The 12,474-nt window shown below is 41.0% G+C and overlaps 1 protein-coding gene across 1 annotated transcript in view; it reads left to right on the top strand.

Moving 5' to 3' along the window:
- LOC308367781 (protein NLRC3-like) overlaps window positions 1-3,603 on the top strand; it is a gene marked incomplete at both ends in the record, with an annotated part of 37,202 nt that extends 33,599 nt beyond the window's left edge. Inside the window, 3 exons of the mRNA XM_080841771.1 lie at window positions 2,314-2,487; window positions 2,865-3,038; window positions 3,426-3,603. Of these exons, the coding sequence (XP_080697897.1) occupies window positions 2,314-2,487; window positions 2,865-3,038; window positions 3,426-3,603 (526 nt within the window). The remainder of the gene's footprint in view (window positions 1-2,313; window positions 2,488-2,864; window positions 3,039-3,425) is intronic.
- Between the last annotated feature and the right edge of the window lie 8,871 nt (window positions 3,604-12,474).

The raw sequence follows: 12,474 nt of genomic DNA, 5'->3' as shown, positions 1-12,474 counted from the left end.
TTGTCTGATTATTTTCAGCTACAACTGTTTTAAGAAGAATGAAGACACAAGACCATAATTGATGCCATTTCAAATGCATCATGCTATGAATCATTCACTTACATCCTTTTGCGCAAGTATTATTGGCTAGAAAAACGGCGTTCCTGAATTGTACCGTGGTCATCAACATAGCGCAAGATGACAGACAGCTGAGAATGACAGTTAATGTCTGTGGTCTCGTCAATTTGCCAGGAAAAGAAGTGTGCCCTGTTCCTTTTCTAGCTCTGTTTCAATCGAATGGTGAATGGCTGCAATTAGATCGTTCTGGATTGTTTTTGACATGCCTGTGAAGACGGTGGAGCTTTCCAGATGTTCTGCCAGAACACGGTCATACTTAGCTATCACCTCCGCAAGTTCCCTGTAATTGCCCTTGTTGTCAGAATTTTCCCCTTCGTCATGCCCCCTGAATGACAACTCTAGCATGCCTAGGTAAGCCGTTGCATCTAACAGACGTTTTACCACCTCCCTATAGGCTAGGTGCACGAAATACTCAGTGTGGGCAGTTTGTTTCCTGTTTAGCCAGGTGTATTTGAACCTGCCGCTATTCTGAATGTAATTAGCGTCTACACGGACCTGGTTAGGTGTTGCACCTAGTGAATCAGCATTACGATAAAGAAGGACCTGTAGACACTAATTACATTCAGAATAGTGGCAGGTTCAAACACACCTGGCTAAACAGGAAACAAACAGCCCACACTAAGTATTTCGTGCACCTAGCCTATTGCCACGCACTTTAGCGTTGTGCTGTTGAATTTGCAGCCGCACACCCTCATCCACTAACCGCTCTATAGGCATGGTGCCGCCTAGCAATGAAAGGCAGATAGCAGCACCAACGTGGTCTTGACATTTGTCGTGGCGCTTGGTTGCCCTGTCAATTTTTTTTATATCAGTAAATCCATGAAAATACCACGTTGGAGAGTTGACATTCATTAGTAAACAGGGCCAGCAATATAACCGATTGTTGGTAATGCTACCAGTCACCCACGAGTAGCGTCTAGCAAACCATCTAGCACTCACGACACTGACTCTGCCGTTGCTTTTGGTGATTTCAATCTTTGGAATTGGTCTACCTGTTGCTTTAATGGCCAACTTGTCATTGTAACTCACCCCATGGAATGGTTTCTGTAATAAAACATGTACAATGTCCTCGGTTTCCATAGTTTACTTTATTTGCTAATTTGCTAATGTGTTCTCATTATTAAAATGATCAGCTCTTCTCGCTTAACTGTGTCTCTTAGACTGAGCAGATTATCTTTCGTAGCCTATATTTGAGGGGATAACCCCACCCACCATATCCAGGGCTTCTGCTTATTGGTTCATAGCGCAGACGTGACTCCAGCCTATTCGTTAATAGATTTTAGCGCTATCCAGACCCCTAAACTAGTCACACCCTCTCAGAGGAGGATCGTCCTCCTCTCTGCCATTGAAGTCAACGCATTCCACCGGCCGCCAGCGCAGGCAGAGAAATGAATGGGAGTCAATGGAGGGTAGAGGGAGGAAGGTCCTCCGGCAGTAATTTTCGATAGCGATAGGGGGTGCTAATGTCATCTTTACCCAGGGAAACTAACATTACATATACAAAGGTATTAAAGTAGTCATATTTAAGGGTTTTTATTAATCACAGTAGTCTGGGCAAAGTACACTTTTTATTCTCAAAATGTTAAGGAGGATCTTCCTCCCTCTCCTCAATGGAGAAGCCTCCACTGGTTTGAGTTCACACATCACCCGCAAATCGTTACAGGCGCAAGAGATGAGAGTTCAGTCCACAAACAAATGTGCTGGAAATCTTATAATAACCAGTCTAATGTGAGATCTTTTAATGAGTTATTAGTAATGAGCTATTACACTTCTGGATCAGAAACACACAGAGTGAACAGCAGTCACAGGCAGTGTCTATTTAACAGAGTTACAGAGATAAGAGGAACAGAGAGTATCATTCTGTTCCAGCACACACTGTATTCTCAAGGACGTAAAACAACTGTCCCATTCTTTCTTAAAATTTCAGATGTTTTGCACAAAAAAACATTTGCAATTTGCATAATTTCTGATACACAAACAAAATATTTCGCCCTATTTCTTCTTTTGCTTGTGGGTAATAATGCCCACTGGTGACAGGCAAAATGATAATGATCCGTGTCTGTGTGTGTGTGTGTGTGTGTGTGTGAGTGTGTGTGTGTGTACACTACAACAGAGCTCTGTGTGTGTGTGTATTGTGTATTGTGTAAGTATGGTGTGTGAGTGTAATAATCAGTTGTGTCATTATGTTTCTCCCAGGCTTGAGCATTGTTCTCTCACAGAAAAGAGCTGTGCTGCTTTAGCATCAGCTGCCAGATCAACCTCCTGCAGTTTGAAGCAGCTGAACCTGGGAAACAATTGGATTTATGATGCAGGAGTTCAGCATCTCTCAGACCTCCTCAAGAATCCCCAGTGCACACTGGAAACACTAGAGTGAGTGTTAAGGCACTACAACAGAGCTGTATTTTGTGGTGTGTGTGTGTGAAGTTGTGTGTTGTAAAGGTATGTGAGTGTAATTGTCAGGATTGTGCCTTGTCCTTGTCTTGTGTTTTTAAGTTGAATCCCTTCCGTGCTCTTGTGTTACTTCCCATTGCTTACTTCCTGTGTCTATTCCTTTGTGCTTTCTTGTTCCTGCTCCAGTGCTTTCCCTTGCCTTGTGTTCCTGTACCTTGTTATCTTTTGATTACTTGCTAGTGACTTTTCATTAAAGCTGTCTTGAGTTCCTTGACACTAGTGTGTGTGCATTTTGGTCCTGCACCACAGTAGAGCCGTTACAGTAATAATCAGATTTGTCATTATGTTTCTCCCAGGCTTGAGCATTGTCATCTCACAGAGAAGAGCTGTGCTGTTTTAGCATCAGCTGCCAGATCAACATCCTGCAGTTTGAAGCAGCTGAACCTGGGAAACAATTGTATATATGATGCAGGAGTTCAGTATCTCTCAGACCTCCTCAAGAATCCCCACTGCAAACTGGAGACACTAGAGTGAGTGTTAAGGCACCTCAACAGAGCTGTATTTTGTGGTGTGTGTGTGTGTGTGTGTATTTGTGTGTTGTAAAGTTATGTGAGTGTAATTATCAGGATTGTGCCCTTGTCCTTGTCTTGTGTTTTTAAGTTGTATCCCTTCCGTGCTCTTGTTTTACTTCCCATTGTTGACTTCTTCTGTCTAGTCCTTTGTGCTTCCTTGTTCCTGCTCTAGTTCCTTGCCTTGCCTTGTGTTCCTGTCCCGTGTTATCTATTTTCGATTACTTGCTAGTGACTTCTCATTAAAGCCGTCTTGAGTTCCTTGTCACAAGTGTGTGTTCATTTTGATCATGCACCACAGTAGAACCGTTACAGTAATAATCATATGTGTCATTATGTTTCTCCCAGGCTTCAGCGTTGTTCTCTCACAGAGAAGAGCTGTGCTGCTTTAGCATCAGCTGCCAGATCAACCTTTTGCAGTTTGAAGCGGCTGAACCTGGGTGGCAATTATATTCATGATGCAGGAGTTCAGCATCTCTCAGACCTCCTCAAGAATCCACACTTCAAACTGGAGACACTAGTGTGAGTGTTAACACACAACAACAGAGCTGTTGTTTTGTATTTGTTTTTTATTGTTTTCTTAAAATAGCGAGAAAACATAAAATGAGACGGATTCAAGTTATACAAAGAATTCTTCCTTTCCTCCCTCCCATGCCCCACGACCAAGACAGCAACCCTTAAATGAAGACAAAATCAAAGTCTGTACACATACTGAACATATAATTGAAGAAGAAAAAATAAAAGGGAAAAAAGGGGGGTATCTCTGGATTCATAGATTATAGATGTTTGTGTTAATTAGGCTCTGTGTGTGTGTGTGTATTAGCATGGGGGATGAGTCAGACTTGGGAAACTAGAAGGGGAGTAAGCTCAGTAGGGCTAAGAGAGGAGAAGAGGGACATAAAAGGACCCCAGGTGGAGTGGAATTGCCTTATTTCATCTAGTAGATCTAATTTTCTCCAGGTGAATGAGAGTGCATTGGATCCCTCATTCAGTGAACATGAGAGTTGGCTGTGGAGATTTCCATGCCATAAGAATTGTCAATTAAAGTGGCAAAGGCTAGGGCATCTTTCTTGTGTTTTGAAAGAGACATATTTGTAGGTGGGAGGTTAAAGAGGGAAAGAGAGGGAGAGGGCTGAATGGGAGGATATATGTTTAATGCTTTAGAAATAGAGCTAAATATGTAAAAAAAAGTTTTTAATGTGGGGCAGAGCCAGAACATGGCCACCAATGTAGCTGGAGCCTGCCTGCACCTATCACATATAGGGTCAAAGATAGGCTTGATCTTAGAAAGTCTGGCTTTGGTCCAATATACAGTGCCTTGCATTATTCACCCCCTTGGATGTTTCACCCTTTTATTGCTTTTATAAATCAATTGTCAATTTGACCAAAAAAAATCACAAAAAAGCCCTATTTAATGTCAAAGTGAAAACCGATTTCTACCCAGTTATGTCCATTAAATAAAAACATGTAATGAAAAATAAGTGATTGCATAAGTATTCACCCCCTTTAAAGTTTCTGACCTAATTCAACATAAGTCCAGCCAATTGGTGCTAGAAGTCTCAAAATTAGTGAAATGGAGATCAATGTGCAGTGAATATGTCTCAAGTGATTGTAGTATAACGACACCTGTGTCTGGAAGGTCCATTCACTATTCAGTAATCAGTATTCCTGGCTACTGTTTCACCATGAAGACCAAAGAACACTCCAAGCAACTTGGAGGAAAGGTTATTGAAAATCATAAGTCAGGGGAAAGATACAACAAAATGTCCAAGGCACTAAACATCTCCTGGAATTCTGTTAAATCCATCATCAAGAAATTGAAGGAATATGGCACATGTGTAAATCTGCTTCGAGCAGGCCGTCCTCACAAACTAGAGTAGGGAGAGAGGCCACCCAGAAACCTATTGGCTGGACTTATGTTGGACTCCTACTCTGATGGAGTTAAAAGCTTCAACAACTGAGTTGAATAAGACTGTGGCGAGCACAGATGGAAGAGGAGTAGGGATGAGACTTTACAGGAGAGTTCATGGTCGACTATTAAAGGCTTTTTTATGGTACTCCGTACGACACGTTTTTGGGCACATAGGAACGCCTTCAGGTAGCTGGAACGCCTTCTCAGGTAGCTGAAACGCCCTCTCCGTGCTCTCCAGAGCCGTCGGACAGCTCTCCGTGTCCCCGCAAAAATTTCTGTCGGCCCGTTCATGGCGACGGGTACTGCTTGACCGTGATTGGCCCTCTACGACATCATTTCCATACGACATCATTTCCGGAATCTCACATTTCTGAACCTCGCGTTTCCTGTTTCATTACCTTTATATCCATATACTATATGAACAACAGCCACTGTCAAAGGCGCAGATCCTTTACTTGAAAACTGCTCCCTATATAGGCCTATCACAATACATGAGCCAGCCCAAGTCTGTTCATACTACTGACACATTACTTAAGTATTTTATGAATAGCCTGCCTTCATTAAACTCCGGCATCAACATATAGGCTACTACATGCACTCGCTCACACAAACAAGCACCGTTTAAAGTACAACCGCGCACAAGAGGGAGATAGCATATTGAAATTAAATCATTCACATTGCAAGAACGGAATGAAATAGCCGACACATTATACATGATAGGCATCTGCTGTGCCCAAATAAAACTCACATTGTATGCTACACCAGAAGATGCACAACAAAAGGGTCTTACCATTGAAGATATTATTTTTCTTGTAAACTCGAAGTCCACGTAGGCTTACAACGTTTGTTAATAAAATATCTACAAAGTCCACCGAGGTTTAATCCATGTTGTTTTGGAGAAAGCAGATGGCATCAATTCTATTTCACAAAAAGTTCACACTTCTTTCATTGGACATATGATCTATCATTGCACAAATATTGCAGAACTTGTCACTCCATTGTTTATAACCGACGGTTTCCACTGTATTTAAAATCCAGCATGCGTGTTGATTAACATTTCAAACGGCAGAATAGTCTGTTCCGTTCAAGCAAAAATAAGGGCAGTAGGCTACATGTTTGCCTAATAGGTTATTCTCGAATTCCGATTGTGTTTGGGATATTTTAAAGCACCGGATTTTTCAATGTTGCGATCATTTTTCAAAATCTCCACTAAAAAACACTTGTTAGGCATGACATCCATTCATATCGATGTGAATCAATCAATACTCATACACCTTTAACTGTGATGTGTTTTCCTTTCATTTCACAACGTATTTACTGTATACTTAACGATAGCAGTTGCCCCTTGCTAGATTTGCTACACATTTGATTTGCTTAAAACACACAAGTAGCCTATATCCTATACTGTCAAATCAGAAAGAAAACAGGTGTCACTCGGCTACTACCTAACCAAAAGGCTATCTTTCAAACACGGTGATAGAATGAAGGACAAATGAGTTGGGAATACTACCAAATATGATTAAATAATGGTATTGCACCCGTGAGGCAAGCGCGAATAAAGTTTGTGCGTTATCTGGCGCTGCCCTCTCTACTGATTACTTCCACATTTGAATGATGTAACTTATAAACACGTCGTTTTAATGCGCTCTGGCCGTCTTTAAAAGATGTGTCAATTAAACGAACGTCTCCACAGTGTTGGGAAGGATACTTTCAAAACGTATTCCGTTACAGAATACAGAATACATGCCCAAAAATGTAATCTGTAACGTATTCCGATACATTAACTAATCTGAGTATTGTATTCCGAATACTTGGAATACTTCCACAAGTGTAGGAATGCGGCCATCAAATCCTGCTTACTAAACAGGCCTATTCTGGTGTGTTCTACTGTTCCAACTGGCTGAATGTGTTGGGCCCAAGTCTCCCTGAAAGTGCAATTTTATTGCACTGTTATTATAATTTGCTGTAGAGGAACAAAGACTATAAGACCATGTTAACGCAAAATAGGTTTTACTTGGTTAAAGTAGGCACAATTTTCCCTTTACAGTTTCTTTATTCTTTATTTTCTCAGCTGTGAAAAATGACACACTAAAAACTGTCCATCAAAACAAAACGTAAGCTCAAACTGAATGAGATGATGGCAAAGAATATCATTTTTTTAAACTATGCAATCAAATATCATTTTGCCCACATGAAACAATGTTAAACTCAAAAACCAATATTACTTCTTGGTAATATAACAACAAAGGCTAGCAGCAAAAACCTATTAAAAATGTCAAAGTTGTACAGAGCCTGCTCAAAGTGCTTATCTGTCATTTTGTTGCGATGTGGAGTGAAAATAAGCCGTTGAAAGACTGTGATTAGCCCTGTTTGACATGCTAGCTAACGTTAGCTAAAATTAGCCTGTGTTTGCTTAAACTGACGTTAGATTTTTGAAGAAGCATCTTTAAAGTTTATTTTGAATTAGCCAAGGGAAGCTGTAGTTTTACTGGTCACCGGGGCTAGTAAATCAGCACATAGGAGAATGTAAAGGCGCACATCTGGCTGATACAACTATGTTATAGCAAGATGACCAGTTAACACTCTAAGGTCAGCTGCCTTTTAGACTTTTCTAAGTTGTCTGACATGCCTTGATGTTTTTGTACATTTCCCTAAACTAAAAACATTGATGCACAAATGGAACATATGATTATATTGTAGAAGACATCAGCAATAATAACATGTGAGTAAAAGGAATGTAGTAATTCATTTTTTATTTTTAAATCTAATGTAAACATACCCTTAGAAAAACCTAATTTTAGAGGTGCTCAGATTTAGTAAAAAAACACATTGTGCAAATGTATTCACAAGGCTTTTTATTTCTGAACCTTGAAAACATATGTGTTAGCTATGTATATGTTAGTTTAGCATTTAGAAAGTGTGTGTGGTTTCTCTTCTATAAATTTATAATTTCAAAGTGACCTTTCCCTGCCCAAGAATTCTTTCCCTGCCCAATGAATATTGATGAGTTAGATTTGACAGGCCGGTGATTGCTCCTCCCCCCTGTCACTGTCACCTGTCAAAGAGGATGGCCAATAGATAACAACCCTGAAATGTCTCTCAGTTTTGAAAGTGCATAATTAGTTAGTGGATATAACTAAGTCAGTAAACAAGTAAGTGGATATATATTAGAAAAAAAGTGCATAATTAGCAAATGCATGCAAGTAAGTGGATATAACTAAGTAAGTAAGTGGATATAACAAGAATCAGAATCAGAATCAGTAACAGATTTATTGTCATGCAGGTTTACACCAAGAAATTGCTCTGGTGTATGGGTACAGTAAACATATAAACAAACCCAACACAATAAGTACTACACATAACATAAGACATAGAAACACACTAAGTACTACACATAACATAAGTACTACAGATAGACCACAGTATGAATACAGATATAAAAAAGAGAGTATATAAAAAAGTTAACTAAGCAAGTAAGTGAATATATATAAAAAAAGAGTGTATATAAAAAAATCCACTAAACGAAGAGGGGATGTGGACATCTCGGACCATGGAGCTGCCGATGAATCAGCACAAACGAACACACAGATGAAGCATTTCACCAACCAGGGACATGTCACCTGTGTGTCGGTTTGCCTGTTGCATGTTGCTAAACTAAGCAAGTAAGTGGATATACTGTACAAAAGAAGTATAATCATATCCCCCAAGCATGCCAAGCCTCAAAACAATTCCTCTCTGGGATAAGGCAAAGGTGGATACGACACGCTTTGCACTTCCAGAGGGTTTTTGTTTGCTTTCCCCTATACTTTCTGCAAAATGCACATGTCTTGCGATTATCGCGAGTAGCAACCTCACAAACTGGCATACAAACATTGCTGGCATTCATTATAGGGTCTGTTTGTGGCTGAGTTTTTAATGGAACGCCAAACAGCTGAGCAGTGAGCTCCTCAATGAAACGCTTGTGGGACAAGCTGTCCTTGTTCAAGCTTTGCCTGAGTTCTCTGTGTAGAATGTATGCATTTGTTGCGGCTATGTCTATGAAGTGATACAAGAGCTTCTTGTACCACTTCATAGTTCTGTGTTGTGCAGTGTAATATTGTATTAACTGGTCAGAGAGATCCACACCTCCCATGAACCTGTTATATTCTGTCACAGGTGAAGGGCATGGAACAGCTAGAGAAGACCAGACACCCAGCTTGGACTTCACTCTTCTCTTAGCTAAGTCCCCAGTGTAGGCTGTGTGGATGGTGGAACAGACAGACACCTCTCGTGTATCCATCCACTTCACAAACACCAGAGGACCTTGCCTTATCCAGCGTATTGTTCCTCTGGGGGACTTCTTGTTCAGTGCATTGATAGCACTGCGTGGGCACTCCTTTCGAAAGTCTCGGTATGTGCCACACGCGCCAAACTTAGCAGCAAACAAGTCCTTTAGAAGCGTTGGGCTCGTATAGAAATTGTCCATATACACATGATATCCAGACCCCAAGTACTGTTTGTCAATTAGTGACATGACACTGTCATACGAGAGGCCTTGGCCAGTGTGGAAATGGTTCTTTCCGGTGTATACGGAAAAGTCCAAAGTGAAACCATTGCTGGAGTCAGCAAGCACAAACAATTTAAAACCCCACTTGGTCGGTTTGTCCTTCATGTACTGACGCAAGAAGTGTCCTTTGGAAGGCACCATGCGCTCATCCACAGCAATGTTCCTGCGAGGCTGATAGAATGCTTTACAGGCATCCTTGATAGTGTTCATGAGGGGTTTGAGCCGGAACAGTTTGTCGTGTTCTGAGGTCCCCCTCTTGGCATCGTTCACGCTGTCCTCATCTGGGTCGCTCATGTGCACATTCCAGGATATTGTGCGGAACCTGTCTCTTGGCATCACCTCTGCTGGGAATGGGACAGTGAAGATGTGGCCTTTCCTCCAGTATTCTCGTACATCATTCAGCTTGACCATGCCCATGAGGAATATCAGTCCAATGTATCTGTAGAATTCCCCCACACCTACATCCACCCATGTATACTTCACTCCTCTGGCTATGGACCTAGCAGCCTGCTTGTTGGTGTGTTTGCAGAGAGTTTCCACGGCATCACGTGAAAAAAACTATTTGAACAGGTCCAGAGGACTGTAGTTGTCCGCTGCATTCAGCTGCACACCAGGCTCCCTTGCAGGAAGAAATCGCAGTGTTGCTGGAGCAACATCAATGTCCTTTTCTGACTCCCATGTCAACGGCTCCTGCTGGGGCAGACGCTGTGACGATGGCTCCTGTTGGAGATGACGCTGTGACAACGTCTTTGTCTTCTTTTTGGGCAGAGGTCGTGCTCTTTTGCGGGGTGATGTAGGTGCTATGTTCTCCTCGTTGTTTTCCACGTTGTTCTCCACGTTTCTGTAATAGAGTAAATAAAAACAATGATCAGTTGCTTGTTCAGGGATTTTTGCAACATAGAATCCTAGAGCTGCAATTCACACTTTACAGCAGTTTCGGCCATTCACACCTGGCCTGGCCGGTTTCGATTCACACCTATCAGACGTGTTTGAATAGCCTACACTAATGACTAACCCAAGGGGAACAACATACTTTTAGCGTTAGTATTTGTACTTATTTTGGTGCAGACAACAAAACTGCAAACATCGACGTATATAGCGAGATAAAGTTATGTATATGATTCATAATCGCCATATAGACGGTAGTCGCCTGGTTTACTCCTCTTTGCGCACACAATAAACCCCAAACATCGACAACAAAATGTCGGCGTACGTAGCAACATAAAGTTATTTACCTATATTATTCAAAACCGCTATACATACGGTAGTTACGTGTTTTATTTATTTTAGGATAGACAACAAACTGCAAACATCGACGACTGTAGCGACATAAAGTTATGTATGATTCAAATCGCCATATAGACGGTAGTCGCCTGGTTTACTCAGCTTTGCGCACACAACAAACTCCAAACAATATAAAGTAATTTATATTATTCAAATTCGCCATACAGTCGTAGCGTGTTCTACTAATTTTTGCACACACAACAAACTAGACGCCAACGGCATAATAAGCATACTATGCCATGAGTTTTACTCCCTATAAGTAAATCAACACCATGCAAGAGCCAGTCAAGTGAATATAAATTACTTACTCATCAGGAATATCCTGAACGGGGTCAAGACGAAGCACGAAGTGGTTATGTTCGTCCTCACTGTCTTCACTACTTTCATCGGATTCGTGGTTGTCCTCCTCGCTTTCCAGGTCAAGTTCCTCCTGAATTTGTCGTAGAGCATCAGCAGCAGAGATGGGAAGCGGCATGTTGTCTCGTTCTCAGTCGAAATGTAAACAAACATACGACCATGTGGACTGGCTTATATGGGTGAAAAGGGCGATTACTGAGTGCTCCTCGCCACAGCATGACCCAATAGCGTTCGCCGAATTACCATTTCTTACCATATGAATAGCCACCAAGTGCTAATGGGTGGCGCATTAGGAGCTGAATTCTGGCTCAGACAGTGAAATGTGCAAGTTTTCGTTCGATTCTCCTGACAAAGTGCCTATTTATTTTTTAGTTTTGAACTTTATATATTTTAAAAGAAAAGGGTTCAATGATTATGTGGGTGTTATTTGTATGTCTGTAGGTCAAAAACTCGCGGAGCTTTAAACATTTTTTGACAAAAAAAAAAAATATCCCTGACAAGGGATATCGACCTTAGACCGTTAAACTAGCAGATGACTACCCTGGGCGATTTAAAAAATAAACTTACTTTAGATGCTTTTTCAAGTTGGAGGTGGAGTCTTTCGAAGCCGAAAGGAGGTTGCACAGTTATATTCCGTCCTCCCTTCTCTTGCTTTAACATGAAATGCTTATTACATTTCCAGGATAGAAACGCATTCCTGCCCTGGCTCTGTTGTGCCGGCTCTGGCACCTGCTCCTCTTCAGACTCCATTAGCAGACTGATCACGCAAATAACATTTTCATTCGTTTTCATGCTGGGGCTTCTGGGAAATGCATAAAGTTGCCTTATTTTATTTAGAGAGTGAATAAACTCGTGAAATAGAGAAGTACCGTCATATATTCCATTGATTTCAACAATGTAACTGTATTCTGAATACCATCGATTTAAATTGTAACTGTAACTGAATACAGTTACTCGTAATTTGTATTCTAAATACGTAACGCCGGTACATGTATTCCGTTACTCCCCAACACTGCGTCTCAATTAAGCAGACAGGTTGACTTCACTAGCCTACTTATTAAGATATTTCAAATATGGAATGTTCATTCCTTAATCCGCCAACCGCAGTATCTCAATTTGCCAAGATGATGTGCTCTGCCCTGCTATTGTTCTAACAGTACAATATTCCTTTTAACTATTTAAATTTCATGAAAGGTTTGGACTTGTACAACACTGTCAGTCGTTCAGATGTTGTGCCGATATCATATCGTCTCGTCACATGATCATATAGAGATTACAAAAATGACCCAGAAATCATT

The sequence above is a fragment of the Sprattus sprattus genome (assembly GCF_963457725.1).
Source record: "Sprattus sprattus genome assembly, chromosome: 1".
NCBI classification, from domain to species: Eukaryota; Metazoa; Chordata; class Actinopteri; order Clupeiformes; family Clupeidae; genus Sprattus; species Sprattus sprattus.
This window is presented reverse-complemented; position numbering and strand designations above follow the sequence as displayed.